A 25491-nucleotide genomic window follows, 5' to 3' on the forward strand; every position below is an offset into this window, starting at 1 on the left:
TTGAGATCTTTGGTTCCAACCGCCGTGTCTTTGTGAGACGCAGAAAAGGTGAACGGATGGATTCCACATGCCTGGTTCCCACTGTGAAGCATGGAGGAGGAGGTGTGATGGTGTGGGGGTGTTTTGCTGGTGACACTGTTGGGGATTTATTGAAAATTGAAGGCACACTGAACCAGCATGGCTACCACAGCATCCTGCAGCGACATGCCATCCCATCCGGTTTGCGTTTAGTTGGACGATCATTTATTTTTCAACAGGACAATGACCCCAAACACACCTCCAGGCTGCGTAAGGGCTATTTGACCAAGAAGGAGAGTGATGGAGTGCTGCGGCAGATGACCTGGCCTCCACAGTCACCGGACCTGAACCCAATTGAGATGGTTTGGGGTGAGCTGGACCGCAGAGTGAAGGCAAAGGGGCCAACAAGTGCTAAACACCTCTGGGAACTCTTTCAAGACTGTTGGAAAACCATTTCAGGTGACTACCTCTTGAAGCTCATCGAGAGAATGCCAAGAGTGTGCAAAGCAGTAATCAGAGCAAAGGGTGGCTATTTTGAAGAAACTAGAATATAAAATGTGTTTTCAGTTATTTCACCTTTTTTTGTTAAGTACATAACTCCATATGTGTTCATTCATAGTTTTGATGCCTTCAGTGAGAATCTACAATGTAAATAGTCATGAAAATAAAGAAAACGCATTGAATGAGAAGGTGTGTCCAAACTTTTGGTCTGTACTGTATATATTGTAAACAAAATTTACACAAACAGAATATAAACAGTCAGGGTGAATGGGGTTATTGCACAAGTTAAATTAAATTATTGCAGTGTGTGAAAAAGTCTCAGGGCCACTCAGAGGGAGGAGTTGTACAGTTTGATGGCCACAGGCAGGAATGATTTCCTGTGGCGCTCAGTGGTACATCTTGGTGATATGAGTCTCCCACTGAAAGTACTCTTATGCCTGACCAGCACATGGTGGAGTGGGTGTGAGACATTGTCCAAGATAGTTCGTAGCTTAGACAGCATCCTCCTCTCTGACACCACCATCAGAGAGTCACACTCCGTTCCCACAACGTCACTGGCCTTGCGGATCAGTTTGTTGAGTCTGTTTTCGTCCGCCACCCTCAGCCTGCTGCCCCAGCACACAACAGCATAGAGGATAGCACTGGCCACCACAGACTCATAGAAAATCCTCAGCATAGTCCGGCAGATGTTGAAGGACCTCAGTCGCCTCAGAAAATAGAGACGGCTCTGGCCCTTCCTGTAGAGAGCGTTAATGTTCTTAACCCAGTCCAGTTTACTGTCAGTGTGTACCCCCAGGTACTTATAGTCCTCTACAATGTCCACACTGACCCCTTGGATGGAAACAGGGGTCACCGGTGTCTTGGTCCTCCTCAGATCCACAGCCAGTTCCTTTGTCTTTGCCACGTTGAGCTGCAGATGGTTCTGCTCACACCATGTGACAAAGTTATCCACAACAGCCCTATACTCATCCTCATCACCCTTGGTGATACAGTCAGGTCCATAATTATTTGGACAATGATACAGTTGTTATCATTTTGGCTCTGTACACCACCACAATGGGTTTTAAATGAAACAATGAATACCTGCTTAAAGTGCAGACTCTCAGCTTTCATTTAAGGCTTTTTTCAAAAATGTAGTATGAACCGTGTAGGAATGACAACCATTTCTTCACACAGTCCCCCGACTTTAAGGGCTCATAAGTATTTGGACACACTAACATAGTCATCAATTAAACAGTCAGTTTTAATACTTGGTTGTAAATCCTTTACAGTCAATGACTGCCTGAAGTGTTGGACACATAGGCATCATCAGATGCTGGGTTTCTTCCCTGGTGATGCTCTGCCAGCCCTTTACTGCAGCCGTCTGCACTTCCTGCTTGTGTTTTGGGTGTTTTGCCCTCAGTTTTGGCTTCAGCAAGAGAAACGCATGCTCAGTTGGATTCAGGTCAGATGATATGACTTGGCCATTGCAGAACATTCCACTTCTTTGCCTTAAAAATGTCTTTGGTTGCTTTTGCAGTATGCTTCAGGTCATTGTCCAACTGCACTGTGAAGCATCGTCCAATGAGTTTTGAAGCATTTGGTTGAATCTGAGCAGATAATGGTGCCCCAAACACTTCAGCTTTCATCCTGCTGCTCTTGTCAGCAGTTATATCATCAATAAATACAAGAGAACCAGTTCCACTGGCAGCCATACATGGCCATGACATAACAGTACCTCTACCATGCTTCACTGATGAGGTGGTGTGCTTTGGATCATGAGCAGTTCCTTCCCTTCTTCCTTCTCTTGTCTTCCCATCATTCTGGTAGTTGATCTTTGTTTTATCTGTCCATAGTATGCTGTTCCACAACTGTACAGGCTTTTTAGATGGTTTTTGACAAACTCTAATCTGGCCTTCCATTTTTAAGGCTAACCAATGGTTTGCATCTTGTGATAAACCCTCTGTATTTATTCTAGTGAAGTCTTGTCTTGCTTACAAGAGCAGCAGGATGAAAGCTGAAGTGTTTGGGGCACCATTATCTGCTCAGATTCAATTAAATGCTTCAAAACTCATTGGACGATGCTTCACAGTGCAGTTGGACATTGACCTGAAGCATATTGCAAAAGAAACCAAAGACATTTTTAAGGCAAAGAAGTGGAATGTTCTGCAATGGCCAAGTCATATCATCTGACCTGAATCCAACTGAGCATGCGTTTCTCTTGCTGAAGCCAAAACTGAGGGCAAAACACCCAAAACACAAGCAGGAAGTGCAGACAGCTGCAGTAAAGGGCTGGCAGAGCATCACCAGGGAAGAAACCCAGCATCTGATGATGCCTATGTGTCCAACACTTCAGGCAGTCATTGACTGTAAAGGATTTGCAACCAAGTATTAAAACTGACTGTTTAATTGATGATTATGTTAGTTTGTCCAAATACTTATGAGCCCTTAAAGTCGGGGGACTGTGTGAAGAAATGGTTGTCATTCCTACACGGTTCATTCTACATTTTTGAAAAAAGTCTTAAATGAAAGCTGAGAGTCTGCACTTTAAGCAGGTATTCATTGTTTCATTTAAAACCCATTGTGGTGGTGTACAGAGCCAAAATGATAACAACTGTATCATTGTCCAAATAATTATGGACCTGACTGTACATCCAACTATAGCAGAGTCATCAGAAAACTTCTGAAGATGGCAGGTCTCAGTGCAATAGCTGAAGTCCGTGGTGTAGAGGGTGAAGAGGAAGGGAGAGAGGACAGTCCCCTGCGGGGCCCCAGTATTGCTGACCACTCTGTCTGACACACAGCATTGCAAGCACACATACTGTGGTCTGCCAGTCAAGTAGTCTACAATCCAGGACACCAGGGGGGGATCCATCTGCATTGCTGTCAGCTTGTCACCCAGTAGAGCTGGACGGATGGTGTTGAATGCACTAGAGAAGTCAAAAAACATGACCCTCACAGTGCTAGCCGGCTTATCCAAATGGGCGTAGACACGGTTGAGCAGGTAGATGATGGCGTCCTCAACTCCAAGTCGGGGCTGATAGGCGAACTGGAGGGGGTCCAAAAGTGGCTTGACTCATGAGCTGCTCCAAGATGAGTCTCTCCAGGGTCTTCATGATGTGGGAGGTCAATGCCACGGGTCTGTAGTCCTTGGAGCCACTGGGACATGACGTCTGGCACAGGAACGAGGCAGGATGTCTTCCACAGCAAGGGGACCCTCTGGAGACTCAGGCTCATGTTGAAGACATGCTGAAGTACTCCACATAGCTGGGGGGCACAGGCTTTGAGCACCCTGGGGCTGACACCATCAGGGCCTGCAGCCTTATTTGAGAGGAGTCTCATCAGCTGTCTTCCTACATGGTCAGCAGTGAAGCACATTGTGGAGGTGACGACACGTGGGGGAGGGATGTAGTCCTCATGATGGAGAGAGCAGTCAGTCTGACCACGGGGGGATGAGGTGTGAGGAGGAGGAGGAGGAGGAGGGGTCAAGCAGGAGGGTGTTGAGGTGTGAGAGGGAGGAGTGGGGGAGGAGGGCAGAGTGGGAGATGGTTGACCAAGACAGACAGCAGAAGAGTCGGAGTGGGGGTGGGGGGGGGGGGAGGCAGCAGTGTCGAATCTGTTAAAAAACAGATTCAGTTCATTGGCCCTGTCCATGCTGCCTTCAACTCCTCTGTGGTTGTTGGTCCTGAAGCCAGTGATGGTCCTCATTCCACTCCAGACCTCTCTCATGTTGTTCTGCTGGAGTTTCCTCTCCAGCTTCCTCCTGTATCTCTCCTTAGCCTCCCTGATCTTCATCTTCAGCTCCCCCTGTATTGTTCTCACCTCCTCCCTGTTACCAGCTCTGAAGGCCCTCTTCTTTGCATTGAGGATGGCTTTGATGTCCTTTGTTACCCATGGTTTGTTATTTGGATAACAATGGACAGTCCTGGCTGGGACAGTGGAGTCCACACAGAAACTGATGTAGTCCGTGATGCATTCTGTGAGCCCGTCGATGTCCTCCCCATGTGGCTCATAGAGTGCCTGCCAGTCTGTCACCCCAAAACAGCCCTGCAGTGTCTCATAAGTCTCCTCCGACCATCTCTTCACTGTCCTCATGGTCGCAGGCTGGCTCTTGACTAGTGGTACATAGCAGGGGTTGAGGTGCACTAGGTTGTGGTCTGACCTACCCAGAGGGGGGAGGGGGGAGCAGCTGTATGCATCTTTGGCGTTTGCATACAGCAAGTCCAGTGTCCTCTCCTCTCTGGTAGGACAGCTCACATACTGTGTGAATGTGGGCAATGTTGTTACCAATGGTGACATGGTTGAAGTCACCGGAGATAGCTATGAAGGCACTCGGGTGTTTAGTCTGCAGGCGGGCTATGGCGGAGTGAATGACGTCACATGCCGACGTCGGGTTGGCAGAGGGGGGGATGTAAACAGTTACAATAATTGCATGTGAAAACTCCCTGGGCAAATAATACGGCCTGAGTCCAACAGCAAACAGTTCAATGTCCGGCCAACAGATACGTTCCTTAATGGAAATATGGTCAGGACTGCACCAGCGGTTATTTACTAGAACAGCAAGCCCCCCTCCTTTGCGCTTACCGCTAAAGATGCAGTCCTGGTCGGCCCGAACAGTCTGAAAGCCGCTGATGGAGACGTTGGTGTCGGGAAAGTCCTGGTGAAGCCATGTCTCAGTGAAGCACATAAGACTACATTCCCGGTACTCCTGACTTTTGGCGACCGCTGTCAGCTCGTCCATCTTATTTGCCAGTGACCTCACGTTGCCCATAATGAGAGAGGGGAGACACGGCTTATATCTTCTCTTCTCCATAAGCCTCCGTTGTCTCAACCCTGCTTTTTTCCGCCGCTGTTTACTTCCTCCCCTGCATCCTCTGTGTGTTTTCCTCCACAGTTCAGCTGGTATCTCTGATGTTCCGGCCGCCAAGCTGGCTGGCCTCAGCGCGATCAGCTGATCTCTGGAGTAAATAATGCGGCCATGAAGTTGTTGCGCAATGGTGCCGGGTCCGAATGAAATAAGTAATTCCAGGGTGAGGAAAACGAGTACAACTCTCTCAATCAGCATGTTTTGAGAGGGCGCAGTTCCAAAATTACAATCACAAAAAGCCAGCACAAATACCAAACTTAATAAAGCAAAAAAGTAAGAAAACCGAGAAAACAAGCAGGAGCGACTACAACAGGCTGCACGCGCGGGCGCATGCGAGAAGGGGAAGCTCAATCTGGGGGCGCTTCTGCGTGAACCTGCTTTGTACTTTTATGATTCTGTTGCACTTTAAATGGAGGACCACACATATGTTTTACCCGTAAGAGGGAAACCATGCCACGAAATAAAAGAAAAAGATTACATAAGCGAGGATGGGACAAAACGCGAGTGAATATAGGCGTTGCTTATTCCAGGTGGAAAAACTCCTGTGGAAGAACACTCTGGAAACGCATATATTATAATCGTACCAACCTATATTTGCTGCACTGTGCCGTGACTATCACATAAAACGTGTTATTTTAGCATTACTGTGCTAATGTTTGCAAACAATTAGAAATAAAACACTCCTAACATAACGTTATATCTCACAGATAACCTATATCTCACTGGTAAGCTATAACATATTGTAGCGCCCGCCAGGACGTGTGGAAAGGATGACGCAGTTATTTGGCAAACCACCGTTTATTACTGAACAGTACAGGTTACTGTTCAATCAATCAATCAATTTTATTTATAAAGCCCAATATCACAGATCACAATTTCCCTCACAGGGCTTTACAGCATACGACATCCCTCTGTCCTTTGGACCCTCACAGCGGATAAGGAAAAACTCCCCCAAAAAAACGCTGTAACGGGGAAAAACAACTGTAGAAACCTCAGGAAGAGCAACTGAGGAAGGATCCCTCTTCCAGAACGGACAGATGAGCAATAGATGTCGTACAGAACAGATCAACATAATAAATTAACAGTAAACAGTATGACACAATGAGACAGAGAGAGAGCGAGACAGAGAGAGACAGAGAGAGATGCAAGATAGACGTAATGGCAGTAGCTTACAACATTAATGAAAGTAATAATATTATAATTAATAATAATATATTAACATCTGATAGTATACATGTGTGACAATAATCATATGTGTATAATAACAGTAGAAGTATGACTAATGATAACAGCAGCAGCAGGAGGCATCTGGCAGGACCACGGCAGCAGCACAACCACACACGTCACACTATCCAGGCACCGCTGCAATACGAGTTAACCTGAGAGACAGTGGAGCACAAAGGCTCTGGAGAAGAAGCCGAGTTAGTGACATCCAGAATGGCCGAGTTAGCAAGATGCAGTAACAGGACACAAAAGAGAGGGAGAAGGAGAGAAGTTGCCCGGTGTATTATAGGGGGTCCTCCGGCAGACTAGGCCTAAGTCAGCCTAACTAGGGGCTGGTACAAGGCAAGCCTGAGTCAGCCCTAACTATAAGCTTTATCAAAGAGGAAAGTCTTAAGTCTAGTCTTAAATGTGGAGACAGTGTCTGCCTCCTGGACCGCAACAGGAAGATGATTCCACAGGAGAGGAGCCTGATAGCTGAAGGCTCAGGCTCCTGATCTACTTTTGGAGACTTTAGGGACCACGAGTAACCCTGCATTCTCAGAGCACAGAGTTCTGGTGGGATAATATGGCACTATGAGCTCTCTAAGATATCATGGAGCTTGACCATTTAGAACTTTATAAGTTAACAGTAGGATTTTAAATTCAATTCTGGATTTTACAGGGAGCCAGTGCAGAGAAGCTAAAACAGGAGAAATATGATCACGTTTCTTAGTTGCTGTTACTACACGTGCTGCTGCATTCTGAATTAGCTGGAGAGTTTTTAAGGACTTACTAGAGCTACCAGATAATAGAGAGTTACAGTAATCCAGCCTAGAGGTAACAAAAGCGTGGACCAATTTTTCTGCATCTTTTCGGATCAGGATAGGCCTAATTTTGGCAATATTACGCAGATGAAAAAATGCAGTCCGTGAGGTTTGTTTTAAATGAGAATTAAAAGACAAATCTTGATCAGATGTTACTCCGAGGTTTCTTAGTGTTAGAGGCCAGAGCAATGCCATCTAGAGAAACTATGTCATCAGATAAAGAGTCTCTGAGTTGTTTGGGGCCAAGAACAATAACTTCAGTTTTGTCTGAATTTAACATCAGGAAATTGGTGCTCATCCAGGTTTTTATGTCTTTAAGACAATTATGAAGTTTAGTTAATTGATTACTTTCTTCTGGCTTCATAGATAAATACAACTGTGTATCATCCGCATAACAATGGAAATTTACAGAGCGATTTCTAATGATGTTACCTAAAGGAAGCATATATAGAGTAAATAGGATTGGTCCGAGCACAGAACCTTGCGGAACTCCAAAACAAACTTTAGTACGTAAGGATGACTCATTATGAACGTCAACAAACTGAAAACGATCAGATAAATAAGATTTAAACCAGCTTAGTGCAGAACCTTTAAGGCCAATTAAGTGTTCCAGTCTCTGTAGTAGAATTTGATGGTCAATTGTGTTAAAAGCCGCACTAAGATCTAATAAAACAAGTACAGAGACGAGTCCTTTGTCTGAAGCAATCAGAAGGTCATTTGTAATTTTAACTAGTGCTGTCTCAGTGCTATGATGCAATCTAAATCCTGACTGAAATTCCTCAAATAAATTATTATCATGGAGAAAATCACACAGCTGGACTGTGACTACTTTCTCCAGGATCTTTGAAAGAAAGGGAAGATTAGATATTGGTCTATAGTTGGCTAACACCTCTGGATCCAGGGTGGACTTTTTTAGGAGAGATTTAATTACAGCTACCTTAAAAGACTGTGGTACATAGCCTGTTAATAAGGATACATTGATCATATCTAATATATGAGTGTTAACTAAAGGTAAGACCTCCTTAAGTAGCCTAGTTGGGATGGGGTCTAAGAGACACGTTGATGATTTAGATGAAGAAATCACTGCGGTCAGTTCTTGAAGAGAAATCAGAGAGAAGCAATCTAAATATATATTAGGTCTTACAGCTGTGTTTGAGGTTAGATAGGTACTATCTGAGGACAGGAGGTCATGAATTTTGCCTCTAATAGTTGGAATTTTGTCATTAAAAAAGCTCATAAAATCATTATTGCTAAGGGCTAAAGGAATACAAGGCTCAATAGAGCTTTGACTCTCAGTCAGCCTGGCTACAGTGCTGAAAAGAAACCTGGGGTTATTCTTGTTTTCTTCTATTAATGCTGAGTAATAGTTTGCTCTGGCATTGCGGAGGCCCCTCTTAGACGTTTGCCCAGATTAAACGAGATTCTTCCAGTTTGGTTAATCGCCAATTCCTTTCAAATTTTCGCAATATTTGTTTTAACTTACGGGTTTGAGGGTTATACCAAGGAGCGAACTTTCTTTGCTTTGTTAACTTCTTTTTAAGAGGAGCCACAAAGTCGAGTGTTGTTTGCAGCGAGCCTACGGCACTATCGACAAGATGATCAATTCGGGAGAGGTTAAAGTCAGCACGGGAAACCTCTGTTACTGAAGGACTTGGTATTGAATTAAATGACGGACTAATCATTTCCTTAAATTTTGCAACAGCACTATCTGATAAACATCTAGTATAGTAACTGTTGCTGAGTGGCGTGTAATCGAGTAAAAAGAAATCAAAAGTAATCAAATAATGATCCGATAGCAAGGGATTCTGTGGAAAGACTGTTAGGTTATCAATTTCAATCCATACATCAGAACTAGATCGAGGGTATGGTTAAAACAGTGAGTGGGTTCATGTACAGCCTGACTGAAGCCAATGGAGTCTAATAATGAGATAAACGCAGTAGCCAGGGAGTCATTATCAACGTCGACATGAATGTTAAAATCGCCTACAATAATAACTTTATCTGATTTAAAAACTAAACTGGATAAAAACTCAGAAACAAATTCAGAATATGGGCCAGGAGCATGGTACACTATAACAAATAAAAGTGGCTGCGAGGTTTTCCAGGTCGGATGTAAAAGACTAAGAACGAGGCTTTCAAATGAATTATAATCTAGTTTAGATTTAGGGCTGATTAACAGACTAGAGTTAAAAATGGCTGCAACTCCCCCTCCTCGGCCGCTGCCTCGAGGAATGTGGGTATTATTATGACTGGGAGGAGTGGATTCATTTAGACTAACATATTCATCTGGACACAGCCAGGTTTCGGTGAGACTGAGTAAATCAATATGATTATCTGAAATTAATTTGTTTACTGACACTGCTTTAGACGATAGAGACCTGATATTTAATAGTCCGCATTTAATTCTCCTGTTTTGTCTTTCTGTCACAGAAGAGGTTTTAATTTTTATGAGGTTGTTATGCACAAGTCCTCTTTGTTTAATTTTGGATTTAAAAATTTTTGCATATTCACACATCGAGGCAATATTAATTTTAGTGACCTCCGATTGGCGTAACCGGGTGTCATTGCCGCCTACGTGAATAACAATCTTACTGAATCTATGTTTAGCCAGCAGTTTTAAATTTGATTCAATGTTGCCTGCTCTGGCCCCAGGGATACATTTGACTATGGCCGCTGGTGTTGCTAACTTCATGTTCCTCAGAATAGAGCTGCCAATAACCAGAGTTTTATCCTCCGTACCGGCTACAGGGGACTGGCTAACTACCGCAGCTACTGAATGATTTTCCATGGTGCGGAGCCGCGCTTCTAATTCACTAAGCCTCGCCTCCAACGCAGCAAATAAGCTACACTTGTTACAGTTACCACTGTCGCTAAAGGAGGCAGAGGCATAGCTAAACATTTGGCACACCGAGCAAGAAAGAGCAGAGGGAGAAGCCATTGCTAACTGTAAAGCTAATGTAGCTACCAAGGCTAGTAACGTGCAAACAACAGCTCAGAGATTAGCAGGGAAGTCGTAAAAAGGAGGAGAGCTATAAGTGCTTAAATAGAACTAGTGTGGGTTAAGACTTGAAGTAGATGTTAAAGCAACTGAAGTGAAAAAGCAAAAAGCAGGCTAGTAGAATTCACTAGAGCAGTACAGAGACGCTGTCACAGAAACACCGGAAATAACACAACTCGCTTACCGCAATACGTCAGCACGTCAGCGAAATGCCTGTTACTGTTTTTGTTACTGTTGGCCGTAACTATGCCAAAACAACCAACAAACAAGAACTTAGCTGTAACTCCAACAGTGCACTTCTGCTCTCTCCTCCAGCTCGCTCATACACACACCAGCACGCGCACTCACACAGTTCTCATCCCCGTCACACTCACACCCTGCCCCCCTACCTATACTCATTCAATCCCAAACATGCCATTAACTCACAGAACATTGACATTATAACAGAACATTTACTGCAGGGTCGCTACAATTTCGTAACATGGTTTAGATTCCTAAATAAATATTCACCTCATCGCTAGATAGGCCTACTCCTGAAAAACTTGAAAAACCCGTGGATGATGCCATCTCTGTCTGCGCAAGGCTTTCTGTCCTACGAGACCACCGTCACTTACCCGACGGGAGGGGTGAGCGAGTGAGCACGAGTGAGCGCTGCAATCTAGAATTTGACCGCTGATGTCACTGTTACTCACCATTTTTACACACTGAGGCTTTAAAGTTAAAATACATCAATCTGGTGCTCTTCGAGAGCAAATTTAGGAGGCTAGATATATGAAGAACTTCATGTTTCTGTAAACAATTTTGGCCACAGTAAGCTAAATATCTAAAATATGCATTAACCAAGCTAAAAAGGCCAGAGAATGTCATGAGCAAAAGTCCCCACTTTGCTTAACAAAGTGACAGTGTTAAAAAAAACAAACAAAAGCAATATAGGCTATATGTTAATAGGTCAGTATTAATATTTATTGTTCCAAGTTTTCTATTTCCACTCTGGTTTTAAAACAGTTTCAAACAGAGAGATGGTTTATAACCACACTAAACACATATCCTAATGATGATTTTGGCTGCATTTTAATGGTGTAAACTTTATTTTATCCTTAGAGTGACAGCTGACAGTGTGGATGATTTTACACTCTGCCACACTACCCCTCACTGAACAAATGCTTCTGTGTGATAAAATTGAAATGTATGTTGGAAGTGAGATTGTTCTTTTTTGCTCCTCTTTGTTGGCCATTTGCCATGTCCTGACTTGTACGCAATCATATTTTTATCTGAATGATACTTTGCTTTAACCCTATTAAAACAAAAGATTGATAAGTTGGAGAATTCAATTTTAGTTTCAACTCTCTAACATGTAGCCATACTGCCATCTTGTGGCGGAGTTAAGAAGAGTTACCGCAAGGAAGTCAACTTTATATATTTTGAATGAAGATATAATAAGGGATTATTAATCAACTTGTTGCATGAATACGTGCTCCTTCATTTTGTTTTTCATTATATATTGTCACTGAGTTAATCTAGAGTGTGTGTATTTGACGTAGGCTAGCTGATACCACGGCATAATAAGTGTATTTTGATCTGATATTAATATGTATGTTTGATCAGATGTTAAGAATCAATGTTGACCAAAGTGGGAAGAGCATGCATCCCTTGCGCGTAACGACCTCGTATCAGGAAAGCATTAAAGTTTCCTCTGAATATATCCCATGGTGGTATATGTTTCATCATGAGAGAAGCCTCCCTGATCAAATCCGCCCACTTTTTGGCCAGTCAAATACCTGTGCGCTCGGCACGGCGCGGCCCTTTTTCTGTTTCCCCTTTTTCCGCTTGGTCCCCTGTTTCCTTTTTTCCGCTTGGTCCCTTTTTTCCTCTTTCCTTTTTCGCCCTGTGTCTTTTGTTAGTTATTCCCTATTATTCATACTGTGAGTTCTGCCGTGCTTATTCGTATTTTACCTTCTTGTCGTGCGTAATTTCCTTTATTACACTTTTAACTCTTTGTGCTCACGAGCAAAGTTGTTTTGAACTTTTAAATTTTGTCGATCCAGTTTTCTTTTATCTCCAGTGTTTTCAACATTTTTGCGCGTAATAATAACTTTGACAGCAATTTCGAACGGCCAGCAATGTTGTTATCACCTTTATTATAAGCGAGTAACCAGAACGAAGTAGATCAGCACCTGCCGACCAACCTCTTCGCTCCAGATTCATCGGAACCGGCTGCCAGCCACAGTGGTCAGAGCATGTGAGTGGAGCGGGGAGCGGAAGGATTTTGTGTTGAGCGAGGAGCGGCTATATTTTTTTTAAAGGTGGAGCGGAGCCTTATCACTTGCTCCAATTTCGCTCCGGTCGCTCATGACCCACCCAGAATGCACTTTGCACCTGTGAACACCCACACTATTTTCTTTCAAAACTATGGAGTTTACTGTGTACTTCAGAAAAGAAACTGAGAAGAGAAGCAGCGGTACCTTGGAGAACGGTCCCTAACTGCAGGGAGAGGCGAGAGGGCTTCCCTGGAGGTCGGGTCACGATTGATCATGATTTGATTTGATTTGATTTGAAAATCTTTATTGTCCCCTAAGGGCAATTTGGTTTGCAACAGAAGTTAAAACACACAATCTTACAATATCTCACATTGCAGAGAATGCATACATCCAGATACCCCAGACACAATACAAATAAATACATGTAAATACACAAAGTCAGCACAATTCAAGGGTGCATCATTCCCATCAAGCTTGCCTACAGCTTGTTTAAAAAATGAATGGCTGTTGGGACAAAGGATTTAAGGTACCGATTTGATTTGGCCTTGCAAGTGAAAGTGTACCTTCTCTTAGACGGGAGAAGCTGAAACTCTGCATGAAGAGGATGGAGCGGGTTTGCCAGAATGGCCTTTGCCCTCTGCGTGGCTCTGGTTTGTTATATAATATAGGCTATTTTAATGTACTCTCCCACTATCGCCAAACTAAGTAACTCACACGAGTGTTGCTTCTCATTTCATTCCATTTATATACTGTTAATTTTGTGTTGTCATATAATCATCATTTGCTATTCATTTATTCAGTTGTTACCTATTTAGTTTAAATAAATCTTCATTTATCGCCAAGTCGTTGTCTGTGTATATATCTTTTGGACAGGAGCTGAGATCACTGTATAGGGAATTCATAACCCAGATATTGAGATTGATTCATTACTGATAAGCGTGCTGACGAATTAATAAGTGATTTATGGAGTTATTAATTTGATTAGTCGCTTTCCTCGTTAGGAGGGTGGTGCCCCAAAATTTATTACGAGTGCAAATATTCTCAAAGAGGTATTTCCCCTACACTGTCATCAAACTAAATAGTGAAAAATACTCTGTACTTAAGTCATAATAATTCTTAAATGTGCCTTAGCCTACTTTTAATATTTATAAATTATTTCTAGTCTCTACATCTGTTACAATCAGACAAGCTGATGTTCACAAAATTATTGACAAGGATTTTTTTATCTGTTTTATCTGTCTTATTTTATTCTGTTGTAGCCTATGATTACAGGCTGTTGTTACTTAGTTGAAAATAACTGTTTTGCTGTCACTGAAACAGAAGTTTTTTACAGATAGGCTACCGTTTCATCTCATATGAGGATGAGTTCATGATGATGATGTCGCTCCTAATTAACAACTCCGCCTCTTTCACATGAACGCACTCATTGCTGGAAAACACAGAGATGACAGAGCGAGTTGATAACCAGCTTTGTAGTACTGGTTATCCTGGATGGGCGCTGTTAGGCTCTGTGAAGCCAGCTCACCTAAAGAAAGCCTGCATTGTAGTACAGGCTGACCGGGGGAGAGCGAGTATCAGAGCGGAGACAGTAGAGTGACGGACCGTGGGAGACAGAAAGGCAGGCGAGCAGTGACACGCATTTTTTTTTACCTGCGACAGTTGTTTTATTTTTATTCTCCTCTTCCTCAATGCAGTTCCATCATGTAGCGTGACAAAAATAGGATTTATTATGAATCGTTAAGGGCATCTGTCAGCCCCCCCCCCCCCCCCCCCTCCTTTTATGAAAAAGGGATTTTTTATTCCTACATACTGTAACATCCGCCTATGTTCCAAAAGGCATGTAAAGCAGTTTCTAAGAAAACATTGTAACTTTTTTTCCACAAATTGACAGTAGTGACATGTTTTGGATTCTGTACTCACGTGCAAGTATTGCCCTCACTGCCATCTTTCTAAATGCCATCTTTCCATTTGCTCCAACAGATTTTCTTGGCCACACTATCACAAAAAATGTGTGACAGGATGTTCCAGGTAACATGCTTCGTGTCCTGTCCCCCAATGGAACCCTGGGCAGAAATCTAGTGGAAATTAAAAATTAAGACAAAGAAATTACATTTCCTGTCATTGTAGCCATTATAATGACTTGAAAGTTTAGAGAGACTGGGTGGTGGGGGCAATCAAATATCAAATCTATCAAAAATAGCTGGACATCAATCTACAGTATGAATAAAAGAGGAATGAGCATTCAGCATTTGCTTTGTATGATAGAGTGAAAATATACTGAAAAAAGGAACAGGCATGAAAAAGTATCCCTCAAACAACACACTGTAAGTCAGAAGCTTTATGTCACATCATAAACTGATGAAACGTCAGAGTAAGTCAGCATCCCAAGAATTGCTACGTAGGCAAAATTGTGACAATTGTGTGAAAAATGGTAAGAGACTAATGATAACAGTTTTATATGGTGGCAGTCACCCTGTCTACCGGTAAAGGGCAGTTGCTAAGCACATTTTTAGCATCATGTGCAGATTTTAAATACTTTGCACTAAACTAGATCTTTGCACTTTCTAGATTTGGACGAGTCAAAAACACTATTACATGCATATATACACTGGTTTTCTGCTGATGAAATGGTTTGGAAGTTTATCTACTCAGTTACTCTTTAAAGTATGTGAAATAAAATGTTTTCAAAGTGCAGATTCTGCAGAAGATGCTAGTCAGCATTCACATCAAGAGTGAAGAGAAGGATAATCATAGTGTTAAACATCTGGTTGTTAAAATGTTAGGACAACTCAGTTCATACCAAGTTCTTTTTCTGCGAGGAATTGCGTGGTTCTTTCAGCCACCCCTCGAAGTGTTCCACCTCCTCCAGTGAGCCAAAGGGAAACTGAATGCCCTCAGGTACTTCAGTTGGACATTCATCAACCATCCTCCTAGGAATCAAGTTGACCATTGCAATCAGTTGTGTTAGCTGGTGCTTCATGTGTTCAAGCAGTTTAAGGATGTGAAGTTCAGCAGCTGAGAGAGAGTGAGAGAAAAGAGTATCATCACATAAATGCTGTGTCTTTAGGGTTACACATTACTTGAGGACTAAATGATATGCCAGTGATTAAAAACCAAAGGTTGATCATGAGAAGCATGTATTTGTGGAGAAGCATCTGTATTTGGTTTTGGGTCATGTGTGTTTATCAAACAATATTTTAGGCAATAAGCATGGCTATGATGGCAAGTATATGTTTATCTACAAAGGCTATCTGCCTAGGTTACTTGTTTATTGTCCCACACAAACACAACATTATCTAAAGAGGAATGCTAGATCTGCAACTGACAGTTGACAAGTAATGATCATTATTACAAAAACATTAAAGCTGATGTGCAGTTAGGAAGTACAGTCGTGGAAACTTACCAGAGCAAGGTATCTGGTCTATTCCTGATCGCCCCACTCTCAAAGATGGCCTGAAGAGTTCAGGAGTGTCTTGAGACCACAGGGATGACTGTGAGTGGGGTGCAGAGAATGAGGAGGGCTGAGAAGATGGTTCTTGGCATGATGGCAATGACCAATGAGGAGATGGCATGGAGCCTGCTGATGACCGATGAGGAGATGACACTTGGTGTGTTGTTGACCGATGAGGAGATGAGACTGGGCGAGGCGATGACCGATGATGAGGAGATGACACTGGGCGTGATGATGACTGATGATGAGGAGATGACACTGGGCATGACGATGACCGATGAAGAGGAGACGACACTGGGTATGACGATGACTGATGAGGAGATGAGACTGGACGAGGCGATGACCGATGATGAGGAGAAGACACTGGGCGAGACGATGACCGATGATGAGGAGATGACACTGGGCGTGACGATGACCGATGAGGAGATGACCGATGAGGAGATGAGACTGGGCGAGACGATGACCGATGATGAGAAGATGACACTGGGCATCGATCTCCACAAATTGTGGTGATCGATGAGGAGACTGAATGGGGCTCAGAGACGACCTGTGTGAAGGTGGAATTTGGCATTTTGGTATGGGGTTTAAAAGAAAGGAGAGACTGGTGAATTGAAAGAATAATCAACACAAATATATAATTCTCTACTAGTTTGTGACGATTAAACAATACACATAAACAATACAGTCATCTAGATATCAAGTCATGGATGGCAGTGAATTTCCTATAGCTCAACCAGGACAAAACAGAGGTTTTAATTATTGGTCCTGAAGGCAAGAGAGAGAAACTTTTACCAAAACTACAAGATTTTAAACCTTCACAATGTGACAAAGAACCTGGGCGTCATTTTTGACTCTGAGCTTAGTTTTATTCCACACATACAAAATGTAACAAAGATAGGTTTTTATCATCTTAAGAATATAGCCAGAGTCCGCCCGTTTCTCTATCAGGGTAACACGGAGGTGCTGACGCATGCTTTTATCTCTTGTCGTTTAGATTACTGTAATGCCCTGCTGTCTGGTCTTCCCAAAAAGACCATCTCTATCCTGCAGCTACTCCAAAACTCAGCCGCACGAGTGCTAAAGAAGACCAGAGGGCGGGCGCACATGACACCGGTTTTAAGATCACTGCATTGGCTCCCCGTGTGTTTCAGGATCAGTTTGAAGGTTCTTTTATTAGTTTTTAAATGTCTTAACGGTCTTGGGCAATCTTATTTATCTGACCTGCTTTTATCATATCAACCCTCACGGATCCTGAGGTCCTCCGGCACTGGCCTTTTAACTGTTCCAAAAGTTAGAACCACAACCCACGCGGAGGCTGCATTCAGCCATTATGGCCCTCACTTGTGGAACTGTCTGCCGGAGAGCATCAGCACTGCAGAGACTGTTGATGTTTTTAAAAGGAGGCTGAAGACTCACCTTTTTAGTTTGGCTTTTAACTGATCTCTTTTACTCTTTTAATTCTTCTATTATATGTTATTTTAATTTCTAATGCTTTTAAATTATTTATTTTTAAATCTTTATGCATTTTATTATTATTAAGTTTCTAAATCTTCATTTATTTATTATTATTTTATCTCATACTTGTTTTATCTTATCATATTGCCTTTTAGTCTTTTAGTTTTTAGCTCCAGTGTTTCCTCACGGGGAGCCTCCACGCTGAGAGGTGTGGCCAGTCTGCCCGCGGGGACGTCGTCTTGGAGATCCCTCAGGTCCGGAGGACTGGGGGGCTCTGCACCATGTGTGGAGTCCACCCCAGTCTACCTGGGTCAGGGTGGTCTCTGTGGCGGCGCTCCCTATGGCCGTAGGCTGTGACACCTCTCAGTGTGGATGAGCTCCCCATAGGTGGTCCTTTCCTCACCTGGTTCCTCAGTGCCCAGGCATGTTATTGACTATATTGACCATATGTGTGTGAGTGTGTGTGTGTGTGTGTGTGTGTGTGTGTGTGTGTGTGTGTTTATATGTGGGGGTGGGAGGGGCGGGTTTTCAATATGTATGTAATATTTTTGTTGTATGTTTCTATTCTGTGAAGCACTTTGTGCTGCATTTTTAATGTATGAAAAGTGCTATATAAGAAGCCCCAAAAGAAGTTTGTTCTGACAGTCTTAGAATAATCTGAGCAAAAGGGCGATCTGGTTTTCTTACAAGTCTCTTTATCTTTTGGAGGTAGTTTTCATAGGGAAATGCAGAAATGCAGTCCAGACAACCACACTGCTGTACATCCATTGGAAGATGAACTAAACCATGCACATTGTACACAATAGCATCTTTGCCATATATCACACCAAAATGTGGTGCAAAAGTTTTAAGTAGTGTCTGAGAATATTGACAGTAGGACAATGAGAGGTCCGCGTTGATTAAAATAGCAATGGCAGTGGACAGCAACATGAAGTTGTTGTACATATTATTTGGCAAAAATGAAGACAGAAGGACAGGGCCAATATACAATAGAAATAGCCTAAATTCAGTGGCCTTCCATCGGTCTATTTCTCTAAATGATCATGGTTTCCGTGCAAATTCCACAGGAATATAAAGTCGCAGCTCTTTCATACAATCAGACATTTGATTAACAACATTTGCAGATAACCTAACATTGAGAGGACCTCTGAGCCACATTAGCAACAACTTTCTGATCACACCCAAACAAACCAAATGCATATAGTCCATTGGAAATTGTGACACCATGCCAACAATTTAACCAGGAAAAGGATTTGGGCCATTTTGATGATCCTCATAAACCTGCTGAGCAAAAGATTCATTAGTCCTTAATGTGCTATCAGTTAATGAAAAGTCATCCGTCTGTTCAGATATAGTCCTCGTTGCACACATTTGTCACAACCGTAATACCCATTATGTGGCTTTATCTTCTTTACAAATGCTTTTGCAGGTGCATCACATATTACTGAGTCAACATTCAGAAAAAGACGTTTTCCATTAAAGTCGAAGCCCTTTTCCAGTTCCTGTAGCTCAACAACAAAATCCTTTAAAAATTCATCAGCAGATCGTGGTTTGTTGGGCCCACAAAATAAAGCAATAATGACAGGTTCTTTCATTGGAACACTGACCAACAGTCCTAAAATAGGCCAAAGTTGGATGCTTGAGCTCTTAAACAGGGGTAACCCATCAATATTTATCTGCAACTTCAAGGTGAAACAATCAGCAAGTGAGTCAGTGATCTGAGACAATGTCCTTTTGATGGAGGACAATATGCCAAAACAGTGATACTGCCCTCCAACCTTGTTCTGAATAGCGTACTGTGTTAGTCTTTAGGATAGTTCGTGCGTCTTTTAGTAAGTCAGGGTGGTAAAATCTCAGTATACTTAAAAGTGCTGTAAGAGCAACAAGTGAAATTCCAAAGGTTAGGGCCCAACTACACATACGGTCTTTAAGACTACATGGCTCAACACCTTCATCATCAGATTCAGACAAGTCTGAGCTAATACACTGAGGAAGGTCATAAATGTCTGCATCCACATGGTCAAAAGTGTTCACATCATGGTCAGAAATGTTGGTGCCCATGTCGATATCTGTTGCATTGTCCTCCTGCACTACTGCATTTTCACTACAAATGTTCCCCGTCACTCTTTCTCCAGTCCGATCATTAGCATTGACAGGCAAATTACTGCTGTTGTCATCACAAATTTGTTGTAGTGTTCTCTTAAGGTCTCTTTGTGTGTGTTTTGCTTAGGGACAATACATGTCTGTCCATCTGAAAATAAAATATAACTAAATATCGTCACATTTTCTTCACCCTATTGTATGTGTTGTTTAAATTTGGAATCTAGCACATATCATGTAGAACTGGCAATTTAAGTCAGACAACTAGTTTCTGGTGTTTTCCTCGACTGACGTTGTATATCAAAGCAGTGAGTGATCAGCTTTAAGTTACCCTGTTGCTGATAGTCACAACAATTCCGATTCCAAGAGGGAAATTAAGCGGAAGTTAAATTAAGAACATAAAATCTAGTTTTAATCAAAAGTATCATTAACTAATGCTGGTCAGCTAACAGACAAACCAAAATCTAATTGTCCTCAGTATTATATTCTCAGAATTATCCTGTTTTCCCACCTTACAGTAACAACTGAGAGAGACATCATTTAAAACATATACTAGTACTAAAGCATTATGTGGATAATATAGTTTGAGCTTAGTTAATGTTCAGAGTTAGCTTGTTACAGTTTAAACAAGTATTGCCACTAGGGATGGGCAAACAATCAAAATTCATTTTTCAATCATCAAAAAAATTAACAATCAATTATCGATTAATTGATAAGCGAGTATTTCAAGAGAGAGAAAACAAAAGAGTGCAGTGCAGAGTGTCGCCGCATGAGAGCGCAGCTGCCCCAGTTTTGAGCTTCAACCCCCCAGACCAAAGAGGAAGAATGGCGCGCATGCGCAGTTCACCCCTGGGTGTTGTTGGACCCGAGGCTCGTCCTACTCTCCAGTGTGCTATGTGTGAGCTCAGTCCTGCGTGTTCTTTAATGAAGCAATAGGAGAAGATATTCGGTCTCAGTTAATGTAGTTTATTAAGCAGTAAAGGAATAAAATTACAGAGCTCTGGGTCTCAACTTCTTTCCCTGACAAGCAACAAAGTATGCCAGTTCACGAAGTCTGACTAACTATCTCTTCCTGACCCAGTGTATTTAAGCGTCACATGAGTCATTGTGCACGTGAGGCGATGTCCTCTTCTCATTGGCGGTTCCACTTCCTCCTTTGCCACACCACGCCCCTGCCTCGTGTTAATCTGACTCCTTCCCGCTGACGGTGGGGGCGTGGTTCCTGTTTTGAAAGACAAGAGAACAACACAACTCCCTACACGTGCTGTACCTTACTATCTGTACATCACTTTTTATTCTTTTTACCATATATGAAACTAATTATCTAAGCATTGCAGTATGTGCTCCTCAGACTTCATGTCTCTTCCTCTCCTGTACTTCTCCACTTCTGCAAAGCAAACACATTCAGATCAGCTGAAATCATCTCAGTATTCTCATTGTTCACACATCTAAAACTTATATAGTGAAACACAACTTATAGTAAAACACATAAAATCATTCTATTCCCAACAGTGTTTACAACCGTTGCCAGCCAGAGGTTACAGGCTTCAGTTTTCAGCAAAACCTCCGTCTTTCAATGGCGTAGTGTTTTCAGAGGCCTCAAGGGAAGCCGCCAAGGCTTTGGAGAGCGATGAGAGCCTCCGTCGTTTTATGATTTTTTTTGCCTGGCATAGGTCCGGTGGGCGCCGTGACTATGAGACCCCCCGCCTGGTGAGCCCCTGTGACTACGAGACCCCTGCCTGGCAAGCCGCCGTGACTACGACACTGCCCATCCCTAATTGCCACTACAACATAATCAATGAATAAAGGAAAAACAAACCTCATAAACAAAGTTTGCAACACGAAAGTAACGGCAATAAAAACACTGACAATAGCGTTCGTATGTGGCATTTATCTTGTAGCAGTAGCAGAGTCCATCCACCAAGCCGGTGTAAACCATTTGCAAATTAGACCCCTCTGGGCTGGAACTGGTTGTAGTTACAACGTCAAGTTTGTCGCCATCTGTGTCTCCCACGTTAGCAAATTGGTTACGTTAGCGTTACAATTTGAACATCTTCTTGTGTGCACAGCTGAAAATAAGTATAACTGACTCTTTGTAGCATTAATGCTCATGTTATTGTCATTGTAAATATAATTCAGTAAAGTTAACGTAAGGCAGCGTAGTGCCAGCATATGGCTAATGCGCTGCTAAAATGACCACCAGTCACCAGTTAACACGGTCACCAGTTAAACCGAAACACAGACACACCGTTTGAATCATAATAAAGCTAATGTGAACAACGGGCATTATATCCACTGTTAGCCAGAACCATGATGTCATGAATTCATTTGTGTTGTTAATATCTTCATTAAATATCCCACAATGTCTAAAAGGTTTTCTGTATCAAGAGGCGTATGTCAAGGTTGCCCTATTTCTTGTTTCTATTTCTAATTGTTGCTGAACTTTAATTTGTGAACACTTCACAGAATTCCAACATTCATGGTTTAACAATCTTTGAAAGAGAGATAAAGATTTCTCAGCTAGCGGACGACACGGTTTTATTTCTTAAGAATAAATCACAAATACAAGCTGCACTACAGACTACTCAGGAATTTTCAGATGCTTCAGGCCTTAAACTTAACATCAACAAATCTGAAATATTATGTCTCTATGAGACTGATGAACAATTTATGTTTAATATTCCTGTCACGCAATGTGTTAAATATTTAGGGATTCACATTACAAAAAACCTCACCCAGAGACAGCAATTAAACCTTCCCCCTAAAATCAAAAAGGTGAAATCCATCTTTAATATGTGGTTGCAAAGGGACCTTTCCATTTTTGGAGTGGAGTGTTACTGTCAAAAGCTGAAGGTGTGTTAAGGTTTGTTTATCCTGCTTTATCACTTTTTGTAAATGATTCTCTCTGTAAAGATATCAATAGTTTGTTTGTACATTTTGTTTGGAAAAACAAACACCACCATCTCAAAAAAGACATCCTTAGTTTAGAGAGAGCAGAAGGTGGGTTGGAACTTCTGAATTTTTTTCATTTAAATTCCACTTTTAAAATCAAATGGCTTAAGAAATGTTTGGAGCAACCGACGTCACTGTGGTATTTTATTCTACACAATTTATTTAAAATGGTAGGTGGCTTAAAATTTTTACTAAGTTGCAATTTTACTGTCGCCAAATTACCAGTTAAACTTTAAAAGTTTTATCAGCAGGCCTTATTGGCATGGAAATTGTGTTATGTGCACAACTTCTCTCCTCATAAGGAAATAATTTGGAACAATGGCAATATTACTGTCAAAAACAAGACTTTATATAAAGAAGGCTGGATTGAAAGGGGTACAATTTTTGTTGTGGATTTATTTGAAGATAATGGCAATCTTTATAGTTATGAAAATTTCTTAAAAACAAAATCCTTTCCAGTTGTCACAGCTCAGGTTTCTTAGGTTGTTTTTATTCAGTTATGTTGTTTCCTGTTTTACTTTGAAACTCACATCTCTTCTCATTTCAGATGACTTGACTTCCTGCCCCTGTGTGTTTTCCCTCCCTTTTGATGGCTTCACCTGTGTCTGATTGTCTGTCCCGCCCTGACTAGTCTCACCTGTGCCTTGTTATCCTTCCCCTCACCACAGTATTTAGTGTGTGCCTTGTTTTCTCTCTGTGCCAGTTCGCCTTAGCGCCTTGTGTGTCGACGTTCCAGCTTTTTGATTCCCTGTGCCTCTTTGTTGGTTTTTTGGACTTAGCCTGTTTTTTGACTCTGCCTCTGCCTTGTCCCTTTTTGGATACTTTTGCCTCTACTGATCTCCCTGTGTGTACCTCAACCTATTTTGTCCAGTAAAGACTTTTTACTTACCTGAACTGCCTCTTGAGTCATGCGTTTGAGTCCATTCTCTCCTGGTTCACCAGTTTTAACAGTACGAACTGGCCAAACCATGGACTCAGCCGACTCTGATCCTGTGCATGCTGCCATTCATGCTCAAGGAGAGCAGATCCACCATCATGAGGAGCAGCTCACTGCCGTGGGTATAGGAGTAAGAGAGCTTAACGAGCGCCATGAGAATTTCCAGGCCTCCATCAGCAATCAAGTGAGCCACCTGAGCAACCAGCTTCAACACCTGATGAGCCGCATTGAGTCTCTCATCCCTTCTCCTCCTGCTCCTACGCCTGCCTCAGCTCCTGTATCTGCTCCACAGCCGCCTCCTCCACTGGCTCTGGCTCCTGCACCTGCTTTTTCCCCTCACCTAGCCAAGCCTGAGCGTTTCTCTGGAGATTCTAGTAACTGCCGATCCTTCCTGGTCCAGTGTGGGCTTCATTTTGAGCTGCAGGCATCCTCGTTTCCCTCTGACCGTTCAAAGGTGGCATTTATCATCACTCACCTTTCAGGCAGAGCTGAAGCCTGGGCCACAGCAGAGTGGGCTAGAGATTCCCCTGTTTGCAACTCCCTGAGCCTGTTCACGGAAACACTGAGCAAGATTTTGACCACACCACCCCTGGTCGAGAGGCTGCACGAGCACTGGTGGGTCTTCGCCAAGGCAAGCGACGAGTCATGGACTGCGCCGTTGAGTTTCGCACCCTGGCAGCAGACAGCGGCTGGAATGCTGCCTCCCAGCTTGACACCTTCCTCCATGGGTTGGCTGACCCGATAAAGGACCAGTTGGCCCCCCTTGAGTTGCCAGGTGATTTGGAGTCCGTAATAGCACTTGCTATCCGTATTGACACTCACCTGATAAAAAGAGAAAAGGAGAGGTCCAGAAATGCAGTTTCTCTTCCCTTCCAGATGGGGCAGCAGTCTCGCAATCATTCTTCATGGTGTAGTGTAAAAGTCAAAACCCTCATCAGATATTAGACCATATAAGTTGGATGAGATACAAATAGCTATATAACTATGTTAGTGTGTAGATGTTTGCAAAAAAACTAATCCTGCATTCATGTGTAATATGCAATATAACAGTGTGAACTCTTAGTGACATCTCAGCTGTGAACTCTTATTGACACACATAACCTATCACGCTGTGTAATGATATAATGCATTAACCTACACTCACATGATGTTGTGAACTTATAGTGACACTCATACAAGTTACCATGTGCTGTGTGAAGAAGATAGCACACTCACTTGATTGTACTGCTTAATGCACTTAGGAGTTTATATAAAGGTCACACATACATTCAAATGATTGTGTCACGAGGAGTTGTAGCATGTGAGTCACCAGGGATCACATGTTTTTCTAAAAATAAGAGCACGAGGGACTATAGCATGTGAGTCCCCACAGATCACATGGGTTTTTAAAAAATAGAGTGAGGGCGGCCCCGGAAATACTGGTGGCAGATTCCAGCTTGAGCAGGAATAAAGGCAAAAGTCTGCTACCAGTAAAAATGGGTCGAAATGGGAAGGGCTACAGAAATGGGTGGAGATCTCCTCGACCTCCCCCAGCATATAAGCCAGAGCGCTGAGAGCAGTTTTTCAGTCGTCCTCCGGAGGCTGACTCGTGAGTTTGTCTGTGTTGTTGCCTGTGAACACAATAAACTCGATTGCACCAGATTCTGCCTATCTCCAGTGTTTTTCTGAGTATCTGCCAGCCGAACCTAAGATACTGAATTGACAGCAAAAGACATTTTAGAAGAAACAAGGAGGACGAGGTCGGGAGCTGTCAGGCCCAATTCCAGGCACCGATTTCAGTCACCTCAAGTGGCGCAGCCAGCCAGGAGGCAAGGAAGGTCGAAGCCAGAGATCGGGAGCACTGGGCTGTACGTCAGACACACAGGTGGCGCCACCAAATAAGGTAAGCAGAGCCTTTTTCTGTTTAAAACCGGGTGTGTCTGGGATGCAGTGCTGGGAGCCGCCCAGG

At 42.7% G+C, this 25491-nt stretch overlaps 1 protein-coding gene across 2 annotated transcripts in view; it reads right to left on the bottom strand.

The window, feature by feature from the left end:
- Nucleotides 1-25491, bottom strand: part of LOC144467459 (uncharacterized) — a 78614-nt gene that overhangs the window by 5761 nt on the left and 47362 nt on the right. Inside the window, exons 2-4 of one of the 2 annotated variants that reach the window (XM_078176103.1) lie at nt 16052-16646; nt 15449-15663; nt 14569-14723 (exon numbers count right to left, since the gene is read on the bottom strand). In XM_078176103.1, coding sequence (XP_078032229.1) covers nt 16111-16590 — 480 coding nt within the window. In that variant the 5' untranslated portion in view covers nt 16591-16646 and the 3' untranslated portion in view covers nt 14569-14723; nt 15449-15663; nt 16052-16110. Of the gene's footprint in view, nt 1-14568; nt 14724-15448; nt 15664-16051; nt 24312-25491 lie in introns of those variants that run through there. The other variant, XM_078176104.1, reaches the window with a different exon arrangement.

The sequence above is a fragment of the Epinephelus lanceolatus genome, chromosome 16 (assembly GCF_041903045.1).
Source record: "Epinephelus lanceolatus isolate andai-2023 chromosome 16, ASM4190304v1, whole genome shotgun sequence".
In the NCBI taxonomy this organism is placed as follows: Eukaryota; Metazoa; Chordata; class Actinopteri; order Perciformes; family Serranidae; genus Epinephelus; species Epinephelus lanceolatus.